The sequence below is a fragment of the Cryptotermes secundus genome, unplaced genomic scaffold, assembly GCF_002891405.2.
Source record: "Cryptotermes secundus unplaced genomic scaffold, Csec_1.0 scaffold459, whole genome shotgun sequence".
Taxonomy (NCBI): Eukaryota; Metazoa; Arthropoda; class Insecta; order Blattodea; family Kalotermitidae; genus Cryptotermes; species Cryptotermes secundus.
Genome location: NW_019743154.1, coordinates 197,583 through 220,683, shown reverse-complemented (window position 1 = coordinate 220,683; position 23,101 = coordinate 197,583). Strand labels below are relative to the sequence as shown.

The 23,101-nt window shown below is 37.1% G+C and overlaps 2 protein-coding genes across 5 annotated transcripts in view; both read left to right on the top strand.

Moving 5' to 3' along the window:
• The window catches only part of LOC111873880 (arrestin domain-containing protein 17), a 10,450-nt gene extending 3,133 nt beyond the window's left edge, over positions 1-7,317 (top strand). The window contains exons 3-7 of the mRNA XM_023868941.2: positions 256-467; positions 1,959-2,141; positions 3,898-4,086; positions 4,185-4,500; positions 6,632-7,317. Coding sequence (XP_023724709.1) covers positions 256-467; positions 1,959-2,141; positions 3,898-4,086; positions 4,185-4,500; positions 6,632-6,759 — 1,028 coding nt within the window. The 3' untranslated portion in view covers positions 6,760-7,317. The remainder of the gene's footprint in view (positions 1-255; positions 468-1,958; positions 2,142-3,897; positions 4,087-4,184; positions 4,501-6,631) is intronic.
• A 5,206-nt stretch (positions 7,318-12,523) lies between these two features.
• LOC111873874 (DNA mismatch repair protein Msh3) overlaps positions 12,524-23,101 on the top strand; it is a 37,323-nt gene continuing 26,745 nt past the window's right edge. For 2 of the 4 annotated variants that reach the window (XM_023868930.2, XM_033755262.1), the window contains exons 1-5: positions 12,524-12,804; positions 16,300-16,622; positions 17,806-17,971; positions 19,890-19,998; positions 21,549-21,674. In XM_023868930.2, the coding sequence (XP_023724698.1) occupies positions 12,685-12,804; positions 16,300-16,622; positions 17,806-17,971; positions 19,890-19,998; positions 21,549-21,674 (844 nt within the window). In that variant the 5' untranslated portion in view covers positions 12,524-12,684. The remainder of the gene's footprint in view (positions 12,805-16,299; positions 16,623-17,805; positions 17,972-19,889; positions 19,999-21,548; positions 21,675-23,101) is intronic. The other 2 variants (XM_023868928.2, XM_023868927.2) reach the window with 1 other exon arrangement.

Genomic DNA, 23,101 nt, shown 5'->3' with positions numbered 1-23,101 from the left:
GGGGGGGGGGTTCAGGCCTTTGTTAGACATCTGTGTTAGTACACCACAAATCCTGCAAGCTCAGAGTAATGAGTGAAGTGTTCTGATAATTATGTTGTTGAAGTCTTTCAGTGCGTGTGCGCTTTATAAAGTTCCTGAGATATATGCAATCTGTGACATGAAATACCTGAAGTAGCTTTATCTGTGAGGGATATTTTACAACTGATTTGCATTTCTTGTAATATAATCATGTAACAGATTACATTATGATTTCAGGTGGTGAAATTGAAATGCCAGCTGGAGAGCTTTGCTACCCATTTGCTACCCACTTACCGCCAAATCTTCCTTCATCTTTTGAAGGTGAACATGGACATATTCGATATACAGTCAAAGCTAAACTGGATCGGCCATGGAAGTTTGACCAAGAAGCAAAGGCAGCATTTACTGTTATATCTCCTTTAGATCTGAATACTCATCAAACAGCAAAGGTATGGAGCTTTCCAGTTGTTTACTGTCTACACAGCATGGTGTAGTCTCCAGGTTGTGGCTGTAGGAAATATCTAGCTGTGGACGGTACCTATGAATATATTGTCATGGACAGCTGGAAGGCGTTAGGCCTCCAGTTTGGTGGTTGGGCGGAAGGCTAACAACTTCTCACTGTAAAATATCAGCATATTGTCACGTGTTTGAGTGGGACTGTAGACAGGTTTTGTGGGGACGCACAATGGATCAACAACTGGTCATAGTGCTTGGGGAAACCCACCCCCTCCAATAATAATAATAATAATAATAATAATAACAACAATAACAGCAACAACAACAACAACAACAACAATAATAATAATAATAATAATAAATAGCAGTGGCGGTTGTATAACTGCTTAGCATACAGCCGTTGCCTAGCAACGGATTTACATGCCACAGTACTATGAAGTGTTACATCCTGTACTTGAGATTCTTTGGAACATCCTAAACAGTGGAAAATTGGCATGAGATAGAATGTTCAGTGTAGAGAGTCTTTAGGGCAGGTTCATTGAAAACAGTAGCAACAGAATTTGCAGTGTGTAAGCCAGATTTAGTGGGATTGTGAAGGGTCAAGTGGGACAAGGGTGGTACTGATCCAACTGATTATCCATTCTGCTATGGAATTGAGAATAATAATCATCTGTTAGGGAAGGGATATTTTTGTACTTAAATTACAGTAGCGTAAAGAATTTTCTCCACGTCCAGGCTGGTTCTGTGACCCACCTAGCCTCTTAACAGTGAGTTCTGGGGCATGAAGCTGACCACTCACCTCCAACTAGTGCTGAAGTGAAGAAACCATGGCTCCATACATCCACTCCTCCATTCACCTTCATGGCATAGTGCTTAATTAGTTAAGCACAAGGACAACTTTCTTTTTTTACCTTAAGTGAATGACATCAGCAGTTAAAGGGTGGAGTTTGTTAGCAATAAGATGATATATATGATACTGACAGGTTGCTGGTGTGATACTGTTCTGAATGTTCATGCCCCAAGAGGACAGAAGTGATGATACAAAGGAGAGCTTCTGGCAACTGATGAATGTTAAATTGGGCACCATCACCTCATTCATCTCTCTTGTTGCTGCATAAATTTTGCAGTATTGTTATCTTCCATACTACTTGATACAGAGTGTTCAAACATCTGGAGTCCTTGGGGTACCTTCAGTTTTTCTGTACAAAAATCCATGGCAGAAATGAAAATGGGTAAGACTGTAATCATAGTTACACCAGACATGGAAGCAGAAATTATACATACAAGTACAGCAACAATGAAGCAAATGACATCCTTTACCATATGAATGCTGATGTGTCGAAAATTAATATTATGACATACAGTAATCCAAAATCAGTGTGATAGTGACAAGGAACTGGATAAATTGATAGTTTGAAGGCATGTTCAGGCTTTCTGTATTTTTACATAGGAAGAATATATTTCTTTACTACTTTATGATCCAGGAACCAGTGAGGAAGGAGGTATCAAAACACTTTGGTTTCTGCTGTTGGAGTTCAGGACCACTGACAATGACCTTATCACTGCCTGTTAGTGGTTATGTTCCTGGCCAAGAGATTCCCATCACTGTTGATGTTGAAAACAACAGTGATGTACCTATACGTGAAGTGAAATGCACACTGAGAAAGGTATGAGAAGTTGTATACTGTTATTTCTATTTTAAGAATCCATCAGCATGCAGGAAGATGAAATCTTGTATATTTAATGTGAAAAAAAAGACGTTTATATAGCTGACAGGGCTTGAAAACTGTCAACTTTTCAAGCAGGACCTGCGTTGTGGAGTTAATTATTGTAGATCTTGTTTGTGTGCATTGGCACCTTGTGCACGTAGGCTGTACTGCTGATGTTTCAGAGATATCACCATTTTCATCTTCAGTGCAGTGTAACTAGCCAGTTGCCTCAAGCAGTTCAGGTCCATGGCACAGTGTGAACTGCTCAATTTGACTGATAGCCAGTGTAAAGTAAGGCTGAAAAATATGTATTTAAGGGACTAATCTCTTTCTGTAGGTGGGGAGACAAGTCCAGGACAGTGAGAAACCTTTATAGAAGGTGCATGTCTGAGGGGAGACATTAGAAAGAGAAGAAAGATGGAGCAGAATGAGAAGGAAAAATAGGAAAAGATCTGCTTTCTTAAATAGGCAGTGATTATGTATGTATACATAGGGATGCACATGTATACACATCCAAATAAGATGTTATTTTTCCATGTAGTCACCATCCTTTGCAATGCACTTTTCACATCTTTCAACAAGCTTCTTTATTCCAGTAGAAAAAACAGTTTTTGCCAAACACCTGACAGTCATTGTCCTTATTTATTAAAGTACACGTCAATAATACAACAATATAAAGGACATCAAGAATATGTAGATGCTGTTAGTATGACCACTTATAATATTGTGACATGCTGAGCTATGGATGACGCCCCTCCCCCACCCCCGCCAGCCGTGATGCGCCGAGCGAAGCCGATGTTAGCCGAGTCCTAGCATCCTGGTCGCTAGGCAACGCGAGTCAACAGCGATGACGTCACCAAGTGTACCGCGGGTTGCTAGGCAGCACGGGTAAACAGGATTGCGAGAGACGACGGTGGTAACAGCAGTTACTACCGCTAGTGTTACTAGCAACACAGCACCAGGCAGCAAGGGTGCTTATTACGTGGCCGTTTTCTGTATTGTCCGATCGAGGCTACATGAGGCGCAGCGAAGGCTATTCACAGTTAGTCCTGGAGCTATCTCCAAGTCAGTCCTCGAGCTACCTCCGAGTTAGCCAGCAACCAGTCAGTTGTATTCTGGCATTTAGAGTGTACTATTTGTGATACTGCAGATAGCAGTAATCATAAATCTGTAATTTGGGTGATTGTACGTGCGAATGTGAAATAAAATTCGCTATATAAAATACGGCGTGAAGTTATTTGTCGCGATATACGCCCGATACGCGACAATATTATATTTTAGCATCCTGTTGTGTATAGTGCTAAATATTAATGTGACATTACTCTACAGTTCATCCTTTCCTTTGCTTAGTATGTCCATTCATGCAAATCTTCATGGTCTGTTACTTCCACAAAACAGAATTACTTCCACACACGCATCTTCACTCAGTGCCACCACCCAGAACTACAACAAAGGGATGATGTATAATGCCCAAGGTCAGCCTGTGGAGTTGATACTTTCTTTTGGTTTTTATGTATTTATTGAAAAAGTGCTGCTGCTTTTTCTTTTTCTCTCTGTTTTTAATTGGCCATGATCTAGAGATGAAATGATCTTCCTTGTTAATATGTTAAAAAGAAGTTGCCATGGAACTTAAAATACTAATTTTTCACTAGTGGTTTTTAAGAGCTTAGGTGACTGTTCAGTAAGTACATGATTTGAAGTTATTCTGTTGCAGCTACTGACTTTTACTGTGACAAATCCCAATAAAAGTACCAAAAAAGATAACATTAACATTGGGGAATTGGTTTTGGGTCCTGTTGAACCTCATGGAACAAGCAGCTGGACACAAATGTTGAAGGTTCCACCACTACCTCCATCCAATCTGAATAACTGCAGCATAATTGATTTGGACTATGATCTGAAAGTAAGTTATTGTGAAATAACTTCTAAATGCATAAGTAAATTTAATTATATTGACAAATGAGTGATAACTGCGAACTACAATTTAAATTTATTTCACAGGTAAAAGCCAAATCTTCAAAATGGCACAGAGACCTTCAGACAACAACACCTATTATTCTGGGGACAATTCCTTTGATATCTTATCAACCACCCGTTGTCCCAGCTGGAGAAAAACCGCCTGGAGAGGTAAATGGAGAAAACCCCAATGTTCCTGCTGGCACAGGTATTTCTCCTGCTGGTTACAATGTACCACCACCTGCTATGGAAGTACTTCAGGCCCCAGGAAATACTGGCTGGAACATGCCACCATCTGATCCCAATGCAGAGTCACAGCCTAATGTGCCTTCACAGGGACCATCATTATATCCAGACCTGTGTAAGTAAATTTCTCTGTTCACACACATTAAATTTATGCTTGTTTTCTCTTTAATCAGACTCGCTTTATGACACAAGGATTTTGTTCACAAGTTTGTATATACTCATGTGGTGAGGAAACTCCTCCTTTTATGGAACCCAAACATGTAAACCCCCCATCTTTCCTGTGGTGTCAAAAATTGATTTTGATATTCTCCCATGTATCCCTGGGTCTCCAAAGAGATCACTTTTGAATAGGGGGTAGATTCTTATAAATGTTCTGAAAGTCTTGACTTCAGTCATTTCTTTGTGCAGTCTCCATGTAATCCTGTTATCCTGTTACACCAAGATAATTTACATGAATGGTGAACTGGTAGTTTGTCCATTCAATGTAAGATGAGCCCCAGGGAACCTAAGTCTATGAGAAGAGTAGAAGGCTTGAATCTTATCTTCATTAATTTTTATGTTCTACCGCTCACACGACATCTCAGTAGCACTGAGACCTCACTGCTGCTTCCTGAGAACATATTCCTCTTTGCAGTCTGTTACTGTTCCAGGTGTCATAAGCAAAGANGATGAAGATAACTGATTACTGTACTCGTATCTAGGTACAGTAAGGCACAACAATTGATGTAATCTACTGTAATTTGGTGAGTAGGCCTACCTTTAATATACAGTATTAGTGCGGTGTGTATTGTCAGTGAAAAGCGCTGTAATATGTCTTTGATATTACACATTTGGGCAATTCCACGTTAATGTTACGTTAGTCTGTACTTAACTACGTATTTCACTAAAAAATGCAACATTTTAACTCGGTTTTTGGTAGATTTTTACGTGACTAACATAAGGCTACTGTGGAAGTGCCCATTTCGGTTACAACGACATTCGTTTATAACGACGCTATTTTTAGGTCCCTTTGATGACGTTATAACCAAGTTCTACTGTATATTGTACAATGTGAGGGACAAGATTGAACCTTGTGGCATATTTCGCCTTCAACTGAGCCTCTGAATTTTTCTATGGAAGAAAAGAGCTAATAAGCTTGATTAGACTGATAGAAATTTTTAATTTATGTAGCGAACTAAGGTGCCATGTTGTATTAAAGTCTTTTTTCAATATCTAAGAATACCGCAATCGTAGACATGTTATTATTGAAAGTTAAGGTGACATGGTCCATAAGCCTCATACATTGAAATGTCATGCTGTGACAGGCATGGAAACCAAACTGGCTTGCATTAAGCAGGCCTCTTTCTTCAATGTGCCTTTGGAATATTTTCAAAATAACTTTCTCAAATAGCTTGCCAGTTATGGACAAGAGGCTCATCGGACATTTGAGGCAATACTGAGTCCTCACCTGGTTTCATTAACATTGTAACTTCTGCTTCTTTCCAAAACTTTGGAAAATAAATGTGTCAAATGTACCATTGGTGTTCTTGGAAGATACCTGAGGCATTAATTTGATATACCATCAAGACCACAAGCCTTTCTCAATTTCAATTAATTTACTGATTGACGAATGTCACAGGGTCTTACTTTTCCCGGGAGGTTGTCATCTACAAATGTGAGCAGGGCTTGGACTATAATGGCTCGTAGTTTTTATCACACAGGTCATGAGATGTGCACTTTATTTCCAAACAGTCAGTAATCATGTTTGCTTACTTCTTGTGATATGTTATTCCTAAAGGGCCATGAACAGTGCTTGGTGCCTCTGGTCCATCCCTTTTTATAAGCTTGTTTCCTACCATTCGAATGCCTTTCTACGGGTCATTTGTCTGATGGTTTTGGTGACCCTGTTAATTTCTGTTTTACGTGCTGTATCCCAGGTTACCTGCCACATTGTCATTAACATCCGTTTTTGTTTTAGCAGACTCTCCAGACCGGGTAGATTGTTAGTTAGGTCCGAGAGTGTAATTTTGCACAGTGCAATCCACAGCTACCTCACTATGTAGCCTTTACATGGGCTGAATAAAATGCACTGCTTCCATCAGTTCCTCTATTTTTGCATGTTAATTTATTGCAGCAGAAATGTGTTTACCATGCTGTTTCCTAGAATCTCTTGCCTCTCCTTCCACTATTCAGCTTTCAGCCGTCATGTCACACAGAGAGAGGGCAATTTTGAGGTACAGTATTCAAGTATTTGTTGTTTGTTACAGCACCACCTACTTTTTCTGAAAGCATGTTTGGTCCGAAGAATATCAAGGATGCAGGAGACAACCAGTATACACAAGGCAATTTGGAATATGCTCCACGTTATCCAGTTTTCAATTTTGAGAATAAGTAATGTTTTCCACCGAGGAATGATGTCCTCACTAACATATATCTTCCTTGATTAAGGAGAAACTGGAATCTCTGAGCCATAAAAACCCTACATAAAGTAATGTTATGATTATCATAAAAGTGAACCTCAAGATAATGTTATGTACCATAGAGATTGTTTACTGAATGGGGAAGTTTTTTGAACTGTTTTATTAAGAAAAACTACTACTTAGCTTGAAAGTACATGCTCATCTTATTTGGTGGTGAAGTTATGAGCAAGAAGCCTAAGCACACTGTTGGCTGTCACGTGTCGTAGTGTGAAATAGAATTTTATCCAAATGTAGTTGGAGAGTTGATGTAAGTTGGCAGTTTCTCTTGTTGCCTAAAGAATATAAAGCAAGAATTGGAAGTGGTTCCATTTGTTCACTGATATAGAAGATACACTGACCTACATTGTCTTTGTCATTATAACATGAAAATTAGTTAACATCCATGTACTTATTGTCTGTCAATATTGCAACACTTGTTTATTCACTACTTAATTTTAGTTTTAGTTCGACATTATACACTTTGACACTACATGTTACGGCCCCAAATGGCCATCTTCAGGTGTCTTGATATGTTACAAATATTTTATTAAATTATGTTAAAACTGCTACATTATCTTAGTCCTTGTTAAAGTTGCACTCTGTAGTTCTCTTTTCAAGGTAAAACCACATAAAACCCTTTAAAGTTTCTATTATACCCACATTTTGGTGCATTTTATTTCGCCTCACACGGGGTGTCGTCCGTTGTTCATGTTGTGTCAGTGTATAATGTTAAACTAAAATTAAAATTAAGTAGTCAATAAACAAGTGTTGCAGTATTGATGGACAGTAAATATATGGACATTAAATTAAACAATTGCAACAGGACACTGAAATACAGAATTATGAAAATTAGAATCTAGATGTATTTGTAGTTTTTATACATGTCTTTCATAATATGACTTCTGGTTGCCAGTTTCAGCATTTTAATTTTGTCTTGGTATCATAGTATTCTTATGAATTCTTGTTTCTGGCAAGCATTGTTCAAAATAGAATGGACTGATTTTTTACTGTTGTACCATACTAGCTCTCCCAACATAACTTCACCAACTTAAATGTTCCAACATAACTTCAACTTAAAATGTCCCAACATAACTTCAACTTAAAATGCAACTAGGGAATGGCAAATGGGAAATAGCTTTAGTAGCAGCAGCACAAATACATGTTATATACTGAACATAATATCTAACGTGCATGAGTTACGAGAAGTCTGACATTTTGTATAATAAGAATTATTTAGATTATAGAATTAATATAGATTATTTGCAACTACTGATATAAAGGTTTACTCTTAGGTTACTGGGATTGAAAGCATCTCACAAGGCAAAACTACACAAACTACTGAAGTTTGTGGATTATAATTTTCATAATTGCTTTGAAACTAGTTAGGGAATTTCCTTCTAAAGGACACAAAGATACTTCAGGTTTGAGCTCTGATGCATTTAAATGTTTGTTCCATTAACACTTTTAAAATTCTGTTTTGAGGCATATTGGGTGTTACTTCTGGTCTGCATACTACTTGTTTGTCATTTGTGATTACTGATTTAACACGTGGAGGTAGGAGAGTACACTTCACAAGAATGTAGTTGACAGTGCTTCATATATTAATGTTCCTATTATCTTGTCATGTTTGGAAAGAATTTCAGCTCTAATATCAAATTTTCTCATTTTTGCAGTGTTTAACATCTGTTAAATTTTATGTAGGTAAAGTAAATAAGGCCGGTCACAGTAGCCGAGCGGTCTAAGGCATGTACTGTCTTCGCTCGCTTGGAAACCGTGATCATGGGTTCGAATGCCACTTAGGGCATAGATGTTTAGTTTGTGTGTGTGCGTTTTTTTGTGTTTGTGTACAGGTAGAGGCCTTGTGACGAGCTGATCACCCGCCCAAGGAGTCCTACCGAATGTGTAAGATTTAGAAAAACCGAAGTGAACGGAGAAGTTCGTGGAGGTAGGCCTAGGCCCACTGGGGCTGTACTGCCAAGGGGGGGGAGTAAATAAGGGTTTCTCTTTTATCAATAAGAACTTTGCATCATGAAATTGGTTTGTTTACATTTATAAAGCAGCCAATTAATTTGTTGATTTGTGCAAAGTATTTAGCTCTGTTAAGATAAATGTTTAATTAGCTACTTTTATGAAAATATTTCTTTCCATATTTTCAGATGAACATTTAGTCATTTATATTGGCATTACCAGTCATCACTATTCTTACTACAAAATGTGTGGAATGAAAACGCTACTGAAGTTGTTAGTGACATTCATATATAATTCTAGAACTCTCAGGAATTTGTATAAATTTGATCTGCTGGTGTATTTTTCTCATATTCCACAAGAAAGATCTGTTCAACATACTCATTTTTGTGCCTTAATCAATTGGTTTTATATTGCTATGGCAGGTATACAATATTCTCATCAATTAGAACACTCAGTATGCATGTTAATTTTTCCAGTAAATACTCATGTTCTTGTATTCAGGCTGTGTGTCTTAATTCATGTCCATGACTTTTCAACTGTAATGAAACATTAAACTTGTTTTAGTTATGTATACCAGTGCAATACTCGTACAGTGTTATATTGGTATGCTAAGTCATTGGATGGCAAATTAATGGAGTAACATTAATTTAATACTAGATATATATTATGTATATATCCCTGCCACATTTTGGAATCTGCATTTGAACTCTTATTTATTTGAGTCAGTCTGGTTCATCATTCTTTAATTATAAACTCAGTTGTTTCCATAAACTGTAATTAAAATGTTTTTTGATTAGACTGTGTCCATTTGTGGTAGGAAATAATTTTGCAACCCTAATATCAGTTATCTCAAGTGTGATGTAGTTTTGTAATCATTGCTGCAAGTGGTTCTCAGACATCAGAAGCTAATAACATTTTCCATTTTGTTCCATGCCTAACATTTATACAAGCACACAGGTGATTGAGGCTGGTTGCCAGATTTGATGGTTTAACTGATGCTGAAAACATGGCTGCGTGTGATTACTTATGTATTTTGATTTATACACAGCTTAGAAATCTCATTTGCTTAGTTGTATGCTGTGAAAGTCCTTTACTGTTCTATTGAAATGGGATGTTGAGAGTTTTTGTAATGTTCCACCCTGTGATACTGATTTTTGTAAAGTTAAGTAAACTGTTGAATTGTTAGAAACCTTCCCTGCCTCAGATACCTACACATGTAGAAGAATCTTTGCAGAAGGGAAGTTTGAAGCTTATGTATTCAAATATGCTTTAAAGATGTAGAACAATTTGTATGCTTGTATGAAATATATATCACAATACTAACATGAGACTTCATGAGTCCTTCAATTACACATTGAGTTGATTGTACTTCTGTGTGCTTATTTCCAGGTCTCTCCTGCTAACAGTTTTTGTTATATGAGTACATTTTAATACACTTGGTCGTCGACTTACAACCTATGCGACTTACGACTGGCCGCACTTACGATCACAAAAAAATGAAAAATAAAAGGTAATTAAAATATAAAAGTTTTTACAAATAAATTATAAAGATGATAAAAAGATTAGAAAGGTTAAAACATACTGTTAATAAATATGTGGCTGACATACAACCAGTATGACCTGTCTGTCAGAACGGAAGTCGGTTGTAAGTCGACGACCACGTGTAGTTAGTTTGCCAAACGAAGTAACTGGTAAAAAGAAAGTACTGTCTATTTCATGTTATGTACAAAGTATAGGGATTAACTATACATTGTGGTTTCAGTTTCAGATTATGTTGTAGCTTTTGACAAACTTAAGCCTCTGCCAGTAAGTTGGTATACTCGAACAAGTTCTTTATTCTTATTATTAAATTTTATGTGAAGTTTTGTTTGTCATATATGTACATTAAAAATATATATTTGCAAAAAAAAAAATGTTCAGGAATTTAATTTAACCAACCCCAAAGTTTTCCATTTGTGTTAAATGCAGGTTTACAGGCAGCAACTATATGAATGGTCTTTGAAGTTAATTACATATTTCACAAATAATAATGGGGGTGGTTTGTGTGAACATAGTTCGAGTAACTGTGTAGACCACTGCATTAACCGTTTGATGNGGTTAACACCACATATACACGGTGCCAAATCCCAGAAGACTGCTTTCTTTATGCATAACTTGTTTTCTCAAAATTCAGAAGTCACTTCACAAGGGTTGGAGGCTACAATAGTGTCTGGTATGGTAGGACATAAACATAGCTACATTGTACTTTATAATTTACTGTGCATTTTATATTTCTTGTTTTCATTCAAATACCACAGATGCGTTACTTCATGAAAATCATGAAGTTGAGAAGACTGCACTTGGACAAAGATGAGATAGAATATTTGGTTACATTTCTTTAAGATATGTTATTATTTTTACCATATAATCCTTTCCAATACTGAACTGGATGATGAACAAATGCCAGATTTTCAGCATTCATTATATTTCTGTAAGATATGTTATTATTTGTGCCATATGATTCTGTCCAGTACTGAACTAGTGAACATGAACATAAGATTTTCAATAACCACTGGATTTCTTTAAGATATGTTATTATTTTTGCCATATAATCCTTTCCAGTTCTGAACTGGAAGATGAACAGATACCAAATTTTAAATATTCAATATATTTCTGTAAGATATGCTGTTAGTTTTGCTATATTCTGCACAGTACTGACCTGGTGAAGATAAATATATCAGATTTTCCTATGTCATTAAATGTAATTTAATCTTGTTGACAAGAGTGTACTTCACATTCTTGAGTCCCATCATTCTAATGAAATATATAATAAATGGGAACCGAGTATTACTGCTTACTGTACATGATTTATAATAATTTATGTAGCTGAAGAAGTACGCCCTGTGTGGCTTTCAGGTGTAAGTTGTGAGTAAATTATGAGGTTGAATACAAGTATCTCTGATGAAAACAAAATTCTCTTTTAAGTTTCCCCACCTTCAGCTTTCCTAAATATAAGTATTCCATGTATGCTAAGTCCACAATGTCCAGTACTTCCGGATAAGGAGGTGTTAAATTGATGTAAAAGAAATGTTGTGACTTTCCAGGCACTGGTAAGAAACTTTCTCCAGATAAATAATTTTGCAACATGATCCCTTGTACTGCAGTGGCTTTTACTCTGTTGTTTGTGGGGGTGACAACTTTAAACAAAAACCACTTCACTCATATCCCACCCAAAGGGTGTGAGTGACGTGATACTGAACACATATACAATAAAAAGTCTAAGAATCTCTACAGTACAAGAGATCTTGTCGCAAAATTATTTATTACTATTCTTGTGAACGCCTCCCGGGGCGAGGGGAGCGAAATTGACCAGAAAACAGACGTTAACATAGCAGCTTACCGATTGAGCTACCGGCGCTTGGCGGCCATTTGTATTTAGTTATGAATGAATGCGTAGAGATGGCAGAAATGTCATTTGTATTTACATACATTCCACCACCCGCCAAATAAAAAATCTAGGTGGCCAAATTGTCCACCAATAACGTGTAGCTTCATAGGGCTGCTTGGCAGCAAACCAAAGGCAACTGAAGAAAACTCTGACAATACCACCACGTAACCGGATCACGTGAAAGAACCTCCAATTCCTTCCCGCCAAAGAATATATATAAATAAGGCCAACTATCCTCTGTGGCTCCGTGGTGCCTGCACGCTGAGCGACGCTGAGTCTATCCATGGATGCTGTTGCGCACAGCGATGCGAAACGTTTTCATTCTAATTTAATGCGATCTGCAGATCTGCAGTAGCGTGCTGTACTGTACGGCGTTTATAGGTATGGAAGCCTGGTGAGGACGGAATGGGTGCAGGGACGTTTGGTGCCGTATTATGAATATCCGTATCTAACTGATGTGAGAATAATGGCTAAACCAAATCTTGCAAAATTCAGAAGAATCAGCAACGTAGAAAATACTGGGCAGCTCATAATATCAAGTTTCTTTAGTAAGAACACGAAGCCTAAAGAACTACCATTTGCAGAAGTAAGCATATTTTTTGTGTCCCTCCCACGATTGGATTTACGTAAATTTTATATGCCCGGCACAGTTCTTAATATATATACTATAAGTAACACTAATTGAATGTAACTCTTTTTTGTAATTCAAACTACTGAACTGGTCTGAAGTTTAGGCTCAAGACTCTTAATAGGAAGGTGTTAGGTTCGAATCTCGGCCGGGACACCAGCTATCCAGATAGGTTTTCGCGATTTACCCTAATCCTCCAAGATAGTGTCGGAATAATACCACGATTATACTGTGACCACTTCTTCAAATTCATCATTCATCAATCCCCCTAACATCTGATGCTGTATGGTCCCAACACAGAAAGTGTCAATAAATAACCCACTAGAAAGAAATTAATGCAACCTGACATGCATGATATACTTCAGACTGTGTGATCATATATGTTATTGCTCAGACTGAAGTAGATTTTGGAAGTATAAGAGCAGTTTGGTGTACAAGTAATTGGAAAAGAATAAAGTACAGGCATGTGATACTGTTATTGTGTCATCATCCAGTCACAGAAGTTTTGAAAGTGATGTGCCACTTGACATTTTGGGTATTATGTGAGGAGAATTATATTGATCCACTTGCCAGAGTGTAATGTAATAATAATCAGGAGTGAGAAAATACAAATGGATTTTCTAGTCTTTGGAAGTGAGGCTCAGGAAAATTAAATAAATATAAAAATTTCCTGAAATACAGCAGAACATTACTTTTAAATGAATCTCATGTTTCATGCTGAAATTTAATTGGAACTGTATGGCAGTCTTAGAGCAAGCTGTCACATATTAACACATTAAAAGTCAGGGGTAGTGTGTTAGTGCTGCAGACATGTTTTATTGCAGAATGTGGCAAAGTTATCATAATAATTGGCTTAGTTCTGATATACTATGTAATAAGTATTTAGGATTAGAGTATTGAAATAAAAAAATTATCACTTCACTGGAGATCATGTCCGTCTCTTAATAATGTAATATCAGTGATACCCTTACTGAATGAGGACTGAACGAATTCTCTGCAGTGAACTGTTATATAGGGTGTGGTGCAGAAACGTCCTTTTTTTGAAGGTGAATAAAAGAAAAAATATAGCTGATAGACAAAATTTATGTTTAGCTAATGAAAGAACATACTTTAAAGTTTTAAATCATGTAGTTTTAAACAAACTGTCTTGAAGGTGGTGGCCACCGTTCTCTATGCATTGATGCAACCGTTTTCTGAAGTTTCCCTCTGCACGTTCCAATATGTGCACTGGAATTTGGGCTGCTTCCTGCCAAATAACATTCTTCAGCTGAAGCAGGTTTGTGGGGCGATGTTTAGAAACCTCTGCCTTGAGGTATCCCCATAAAAAAAAAATGACAGGGCGTTAGATCAGGTGAGTGTGCTGCCCACAGGATGTCACCTCGAAGCGAAATGAGCCATCCGGGGAACTTTGCCCTCAAAACTGTCATCGAAGCTCGGGCTGTGTGGGCCATGGCACCATCCTGTTGGAACCAGACATTTCCTAGATACATTTCTTCAAGAGCTGGTTCAAAAAAGTTTTTAATTATGTCCACATACCACTGTGAATTGACAGTAACTGCATGATTGTCTTCTTCAAAAAAATAAGGGCCAATAACTCCAACTCTCTACAACGCACACCATACTGTCACCTTATCACTGTGAAGTGGCCTCTCATGGAGCTCTCTGGAACTGCTACCACTCCAATAACGCATGTTCTGCTTGTTGACATATCCGGATAGGTGAAAATGTGCCTCATCACTAAAGACAACAAGTGCATCAGGGGGTAAAGTTTCCAATAATGTTTCGCACGCCGTTATTCGGTTCTGTAAATCACATGGTGACAATTCTTGCACAGCAGCCATCTTATAGGGATGGAAATGAAGACGTTCGTTAAGAATTCGGCGCATTGAACAATTGGATATGTCTAGGGCAACTGCATGTTTGTGAGCGGAGCATCCTGGAAATCTCAAAATCAACTGTCGAACTGCATCCACATTTTCTGGCGCTGTAATGGTCCGTTGTCGTCCTGATGATTTTTTCACCACACTCCCGATTGTCCTAAAGGTCTCTACCCATAAAACAATCAATTTCCGGTTGGGAACCAGACCTCTGGGCTGTACAGAATGCACACTGCACCGCCACGTAGGAATGGCTGTTCGAAAAATAGGCTTCAGTCAGTCTAGTAAAGGGTTTAGTGTTCTTTGCAAAGTTTAAAAAAATATTTTGTGGAGGTCGTATCTGTCCCTCTGTCTTCAAATTCACTGTGGGAGACTTGTGCCAAAATAATGGGGCAGTTCCAGTTTTCAGCCATGTTGGTTGATGGCAGAATGTACTTTACAGAAGGACATAAATTGATCTCTCCATGTATCCCACAAAACGTTCCACAGATGTTGAAATTCAATGTCATATACTTTCTCTATTACACATTTCATTATCTCTCTTTGTAAGTAAACTTAGTAAACCTTAAAGAATGCTGCTGGTAATTCTGCATACTGCATTATGGAGTACACCATTTCCAGCCTTGTTTTGTTTGTACCAGTTCCATTGCTGCCCCCACTTTTGATGTTAGATGACAGCCTTGTGTATAATATACCTTTTATTTAATAAAAACAAAATACGTTTATTCAAATATAGAGATCAGAGAGGTTTAATTGGATGACCTTGGAAGTAACCTGCAGTGAATTTTATAGTGTAACACCCCACTGGAAAGAACACTTCTTAAGCTTTTAGATAAGCATAAGATGGACTGCCTCTGTGGTCTAGTGGTCAGAGGTCCAGGTTCAATTCCCGGTACTACCAGATTTCCTGAGAAGTAGTGGGTCTGGAACGGGGTCCACGGCCGTGGGAATGCGTTGTACTGATCACACAACACTATCTGCTAAAGTTTGCACTGACTTCACCAACAAGCAGCGGTCGCTCAGTCAGTATAGTTCACTTGTGGACTTCAGGCCATTGAGGAGTCATGTATTTACATAGAACCAGATTGTTAGAAATTTTTAAAGTACTGAACTTGTAGTTTTGTGTTTTCGTACATTCACACTGCAGCTGCACCTACATGTGCAAATGTTTCTGTGCACTTGTGCTTGTCTGTGTGTGATGAAGTAACATAGGTCTTGTACAGCAGTGCCATGGTAAATCCTTGCTGTGCTCACAGAAGCGAAGGTCATTTGGTTAGTTCCAATTCTGGCAAACTGAAGAAGGCAACTAGGAATTGTTATGTACTTTGATCATCAGTCATTATCCTTATCATGGGGATACATAACAAAGAAGAGATAATAAATAATTACTCATGGGAGTTCTGATTGAACTGTTCTGTAGTTTCAGGTAAAATATTCCCAGATTGTTTCTTCATTATTTGTGCTCATCTTTGATATGATATGTATTGTGTATGATTTTGTTTCCGTACATTACATATCACACCAGGCTTATAAGGCAACATTATTTATACTTACAGTTTTTTGGTCTTATTTGCAGCTATGTGGATCAGTGCCAGATGAATTAGAAGTTGACAGCAACTTACCATCACCAGCAAAAAGGCAGAAATGTTGTGACGACAGTGATGTAGTTCCTGTACAAGAAATTGCAGGCTCTATTTCTGCCAGAACTCTGGAAAAAATTAAAAAATTTTCGGCATATCATGATGTTAATGAACAATTGGAATGTGTTGATATTTCCAGAACAAAGGTTATTGAAAGTAGAAAAAGGAAGAAAGAAATTAATTTATTTGGCGCTTGGGATTCAAAACAAGATTCCTCTGTGCTTTCTGATAAAGGAGAGTGTAGTACTCTGTCACCCAGGTATAGTGAGGTTATGTAATGTGAGCTACTGCTAAGTTTTGGTCACATATCTTTCAGTATTAATATAAATTTCAAGGAGTTAAAAGTATTATCCATTCTGCAGCTGAAAAAAGAGTTCTATAAGTATATAACAAATGAAAGATAAAAAGGACAAACGTTTTTTAATTTAGAGACCAACTTTGCTGAAAGACTTTGGCCAAAAAAGAAATTAGGAAACTGGATGAAGTTGAGGAATCTGTATAATGAAGTCCATGGAGTCCTTCCTGAGAAGCAAATGAAACTTATCTGTGTCTTGAAAACTTAAGAATAAAAAGTCTATGCAGTTTGATAATCATGGAACTATATTATATGCATCATCTGAAGTATTGTCTAAAATAGTAAATTTATTTAATACAAATTCTGTCTTAGAGTACCATTTTGTAATTTCTGACTTACAGACAGTATGTCATACATAATTAGGAAGAGCATTTAAAATTTATCTTCGTATACAGTTTCATGTTTTTAGCTGCAATGGAGCATTAGTTATGGTTGCTGAGATGTTATGTGATGACTTTTTGTATGATTTGTAGGATTATAATGATGTGAGGTTTGAGGTTTTCATGGAAAAGTCTCTGAAGGTTAACTGTCTCCAGGAATGTGATATTATGTAGTGTGGTAGGTATGTTAATAGTACACCGGTTATTCCATTGAGATCGAAGTATCATTCAGGTAGGTCAGTCATGGTAAAATATGGCAGTGACTTGGAAATTCACATCCAATTCCAGAATATCAGCATCATATTCACCAAATCCAGACATATGGATTGTATTATCGAGGAAGTGATATAGATTGAGCTGCATCCCATAGGGCACCCATCTACCAAATTTCATGATGTTATATCTCAGAAGACGGACCTTATAGTTGACCAATCTGCTCCAGAAATAAATTTACTTCATAACTCATACCATGAATCTCACATTACCAACTTATGTTGAAATTCAATTTGTTTTAATGCTGAAACAGACAGGTAAAATTCTTAAAAATGTAATGACAACATTCCATAAAAATTATAGAGTACATTGCATTATGGTTCTGTATAACAGAGATGTATATTTATTGTTTTTGTTGTTACTACTGTTATTATGATTTAGGTAAATGTGTTTGGTTTTTTAAATTCATATGCCTGAAATCTGATCTTTTTCAGTAAAAATCCCACCAAGACTACAGACTGCAGTGTCAGCAGTAGTAATTCCATTGTGAAATACACTCCGCTCGAGCAGCAAGTTTTAGAACTGAAAAGACAACACCATGGGATGATTCTTATGATTCAGACTGCTTATAAATACATGTTCTTTGGTGAAGATGCTGAGGTATGTGTTGAGCTGGTTTCACCAGTTTAATTTGTGACCTGCTGGTAATACTTGTACTTACAGAGTCTTTCTGAGCTCTAAGAAAATAATCAGTAATGTCAGTTACATAAATATTAGTCATTTTGAAAACAATTCTAACATTTATGACTTATATAAATTCCTATAAAATGATAATACAGTGAAACTTTTATACAATGAAATACAGGGCTTTCAGATTTTTTGTACTCTGATACATAGTAGCTTCTTAGATCAAGGTATTGTCATGTATGTGTGTGAGTGTGAGGGGGGGGAGAGAGAGAGACTATAGACAGGGTATGTATTGGTGAATGGATTTAATAACTACTTGGAACTGCAAGCAGTTACAATACTATTGCTGATTTCCACACTACAGATCCCTCCACACTATTCTTAGTGAGGTGAGACTGAGTCCACTTGGTTCTGCAGCCACTACTGGCCTATTGTACCAGCCCCAGATGATTGCTAATTGTCTTGTTGGTGTAATTGTATGTGTAACATTGTATCTATTTAATTGAGGTATTCATTTTAGATTTTAACTATGGTCGAATTGATGTCTCTGCAATTTTATCTGTGATTGTCTTGTGACTGTTGTTTGACAAGTTTTATATTCAGTGCCAGTTGCACACTTATGAATACTCTGAAACTTTGATGTATGTATGTATAGATGACGGTGATTGTGGAGCAATCGGTGGAATGCAAATTGTGAGGGGAAAACAAATAATTGGAGAAAACCTGCCCCAGTGCCACTTTGTCCACCACAAATCCCACATGACCAGACCCAGGCTCTAACCTGGGCCACCACTATGGGAAGCCAGCAACTACCTGCCTGAGCTATGGCACAGCCTGCTCACTCCACACTAAGTCTTCTCAGTCTGCTTTCACTAGTCATTGCTTGGTAAAAGCTCTCAGCAGTGGCTATCCCTCTGCAGTGTGTTCACTAGACTTTTCCTGGTAACACATCTTAACAATGGACATTCTTCAGCTTTCATGGTCATACCATTGCCTGTTGGTTAACACTCCACACCTGAACTCATAGGGCCATCTTCTCAGTCTCCCTTGCAGAGCCCAGCTCTTGACTAACTGCTCCATTGGAACTCCAAAATTTGACTGTTGATTCTCAACTGAACTCTTCTTTATAACGATTTTGCACGGACCTAATAGAAAACACCATTTCAAACAATACCCCTATTGTAGGTGTGTTTACCAATTCATTGCTTAGAAGGGGGTTGTATAACCCCTTTGTTCTGTTGTGTGCATGTGTATTGAGAACGTGACGTAGCAATGGCTGCTGTTTACAGAGTCGTCACTTAGCAACAGGTCTTTACATCAAGGTATAGCCTGTATGCACAAATATTAGTTACACTGTACAATGTCAATTTTTATTGTAAAGCTGGGTTATTTCAGTGTGTTTGTATGCTTAGAACTTGAAAATTTTCTTTCACCCACTATTTTCATTGGAAAACTGCTTTATGATTTAATGTCCAGCCTTTTATTGTCTTCTGAAAAGTCAGTTCAGGTTTACTGGTCACCGTTAGCCACATCAGTCATTTCTTAATGAGTTGTTGGATTTGTGAAATGACCATATTTTCTGTAGTCTTTTAACATCTTCCCTTCCATCTTGAAATCACCTAGCCCACCAGGACCATCTGTTGTACACTGTCTTGCTTCTCCAGAGACTTCAGTAGTTCATTCGTTTATTTTATTAATCCTGTAGATCATGATACAATGATATAGGACAAATCTTTCAGTCTTTTATAAAGATCAATGATGCCTTCATGCATTTCTCTATTATCTGGAAGTATAGTGCTGATTGAAATATGTATGTGAATAAAATAGTAACAAGTGTGTATTGGCTGGAATATATGTACAGATCCAATTGTATTCCTCTCATGTCACACAGATTGCTTCCCGTGTACTGAACATCATGATATCACAGAACCACAACTTTCTTACTGCTGTTATTCCAACAGTTCGATTACATGTTCACATCCGGAGACTTGTGGAGGAAGGTAAGTTGGTAGAATCACAAAGTCCGGCATAGCAACATGTCTGTGTTACATTTTATTCTTAAAACTGACAGACAGCAGTTGTATCAGTGTAAATTGTGTGTTAGATATTTCCATGTTGGTGCATGGTTTTTAGTTGGTTGGTCTTTCCATGTTGAATGCTGATTTTTATTTCTTTTTCCGCCATTGGTTTATGTTAATATTAGAGTAGGATGTAGGTTCTAAGAATAAAATACTGTGCATATATCATGGTGAGAAATTAACAAAATTATTTATAATGCATGAAAACTCTGTGTACTAGACAGTCAAACAAGCTTTCACTGAATTGAATAAACCAAGTTTGTTTTAATGTTGAGTTTTAAGTCTATTTTTTTGGTGCAATTCAGTTAGCAACTGTAGCCACAGATTATGATATTTTCAATACAACTTTATTTTGGCTTCTAAGTGGATGCAGTTGTGGACAGGGCCATGAAAGACATGGTATGATACATACCTGAACTTAAAAAATATGATAACAGGTAGTTTCAGGATTAAATAACTAAGGTCAGGTTTCTGTACACTGCTTCCTACTGTTCAGAGAAGTCATGAAAATTACAGATTGGTAATTATGCAACTTTGTGACTCATGTTCATAAACAGTTTTACTGCTGTAGGCATCAGGTTCCTGAAGGTTGTCCCATATAACCTGCCCTCACCACCCATTACTATTTGTTTCTGTACATAATGCATAATTTTCTGCCTCTTGAAAATAGTGTTGAGACCTTTATGGAAGAGTTTGCATGAGTTGAGTCATGCATAATCTGGGAAGTATATGTAGATTCAAGTGAATTCTTGATTGATGTTTAGTTATTCAACATGCTGTGTCTTTTAATTTGTTTACATATTCTTGGTTTATGTAATGGTGAATTATGAATGAGAAGGAACATGGCAAAAAGCAGTCATGAGCTAATCTGAGGTACTATCCTTCCAGCCGCACTAGGCCCTAGGGTTTACTCAGCCTCTAACAGAAATGAGTACCAGGAATTAAGTAATTATTTTCCTGGGGAGTGAAGCGCAGCCGGCGTATAAGGCTGACAACCTTACCACCATCTATGAGCCAATTATCTAGAAAATGTGGGACCCTCAACGTCTCACAACCCTATGGGCCTTCACAGCCTGGTACAGGGATAGCCTTAGTTTTTTACTTTTACTGTCCTAGTGTTTGCATGAAGAGACTGGGGAAAACTATGAAGAACCCTAATTAAGATACCTGGTCCCTGGCCTGATATTGAAAACTTGGATCTTCCAGATGTAAAGGAGGATTTCTACCCATCCAAGCATGCCATGCAATAATGTGCCGATGACATCCCATAATTTTACTAGAGATAGTTGTGGCAGCCCCTGTTACATATGCATATGAAAGAATATATGTAGAAACATAAAGAGAACAGAATTTTTTTAAACTTGTACTCCTAGTTTTTTCTGTTTTATAGTAATGACTAAAAACTCGTTTGGTGATAATTCCATGGTTCCAGGACAGTCAGCAATTTGTTGTTGTTCTTCTGTGTGTGACAGGTTACAAAGTTGGTGTGGTGAATCAGACAGAAACAACAGCAGTGAAGGCAGCTGGAGAGAACAAGAATGCCCCATTTACTCGAGAACTTGCTCATGTGTATACTAAAGCTACCCTTATTGGAGATGATATCCTTTCAGTATACGAAAATATTTTTTGTATCAACTGTATATGTATAAACCTGTTTATTGTTAATTTAATCCAAAGTAATTTATTATGGAGAAATATCGATCATCACAGAGAACCACAATGGCCTAGTGTTTTCCTTGCCTCCTACATAATTGATTGGATGATTCAGTCTCCCTTTCTGTGTGTGGTTTTATGATTGACTTGCTCACATCAAGAGTTAACAGGAAAAGAACAAGAGAATGATTTCTAATTAGGAAAGAGGATTCTGGAGGAAATAGTAGTGGACTAGGTTGAACAGTTGCAGGAAAGAAGGTATGTGCTGTATATTGAACTGACTAGTTTATTCCCATCACGTGAATATAGTTTCACTTATCTGATAATTAAAAGCCATCACAGTATTTGTTTTTCCTGATACTGCAGTGTTTCTTCTCTTTCATTTATGCTTTTTGCCATTTAGTGTGACTAATATGAGGACAGTGGTATTCTGATAGTTTGTGCTGCATTTAACAACATTCTCATTGGCCAGTTCCACGATCGATCATCTTCATTTCAATAAGTTTTGTGGGTTTTCAATTTAAGTGTGATAAAATTTTAAATTAACATGTCTAATTATTTGAAGTCTACAGTAACTGTCATAAAAATGTTTTACGAGTTAGCCAGAATTGAATTGCCAGGAAGATTGTTGGGATTTTCATCTGGGATTCATTCAGTCTTTTTTTATTCAGTATCAGTGGATCAGTTTTGAGTTGAGAAGAATGCTTGCAATGTGATGTTGACCACACACCTCAATCTATATGCATCTTTACATTCTTTTTGTATATCTGGTTACACATTTGCACAAGTAAAGTGAATATTAAGTTACAAGTACTGTTGATAGTGGTAAATTAAGTGTAATGTTCATGGTGCATAATAAGGTCATATTATTAGAAATAATTGAAGAGACTGTTTATTTGTTCTTTCTATAAAAAGAATTTATAACTGCACTGAGATCTGTTCATAACATCATTGAAGATTTTTATTTCAACACACGAAGTGTGTAGATTCAGAAACAGGTTATTCCTGAACCTACATACTTCAACCCTGAATGTGGAAGTAGCAAGTTCCTCTGAAATGCCAGTATCCAACCATAAAACTTCATGGTGTCACAACTCAGAAGACCATAATCATATTAATTAAACTTAAATTATTTAAGGTAATAAATCATTTCCCACTAAAGCGTAAAGGAAGTGAAATATGAGGATACGTTGCAATGTAATCTACGAAAATGGGCAAAGAAAAGTTGCTGTTTAATATTGTCCCTAGTGTCCCAAAAATTCTGGTCTTGGGAACCATGTTTTGGGCAGCTTAATCAATGAAATCATTATTCTTTTATTTGAATTAAATATTGCAGTGATGATTTAAAGGTAATTCTTTAAACATGAGATAT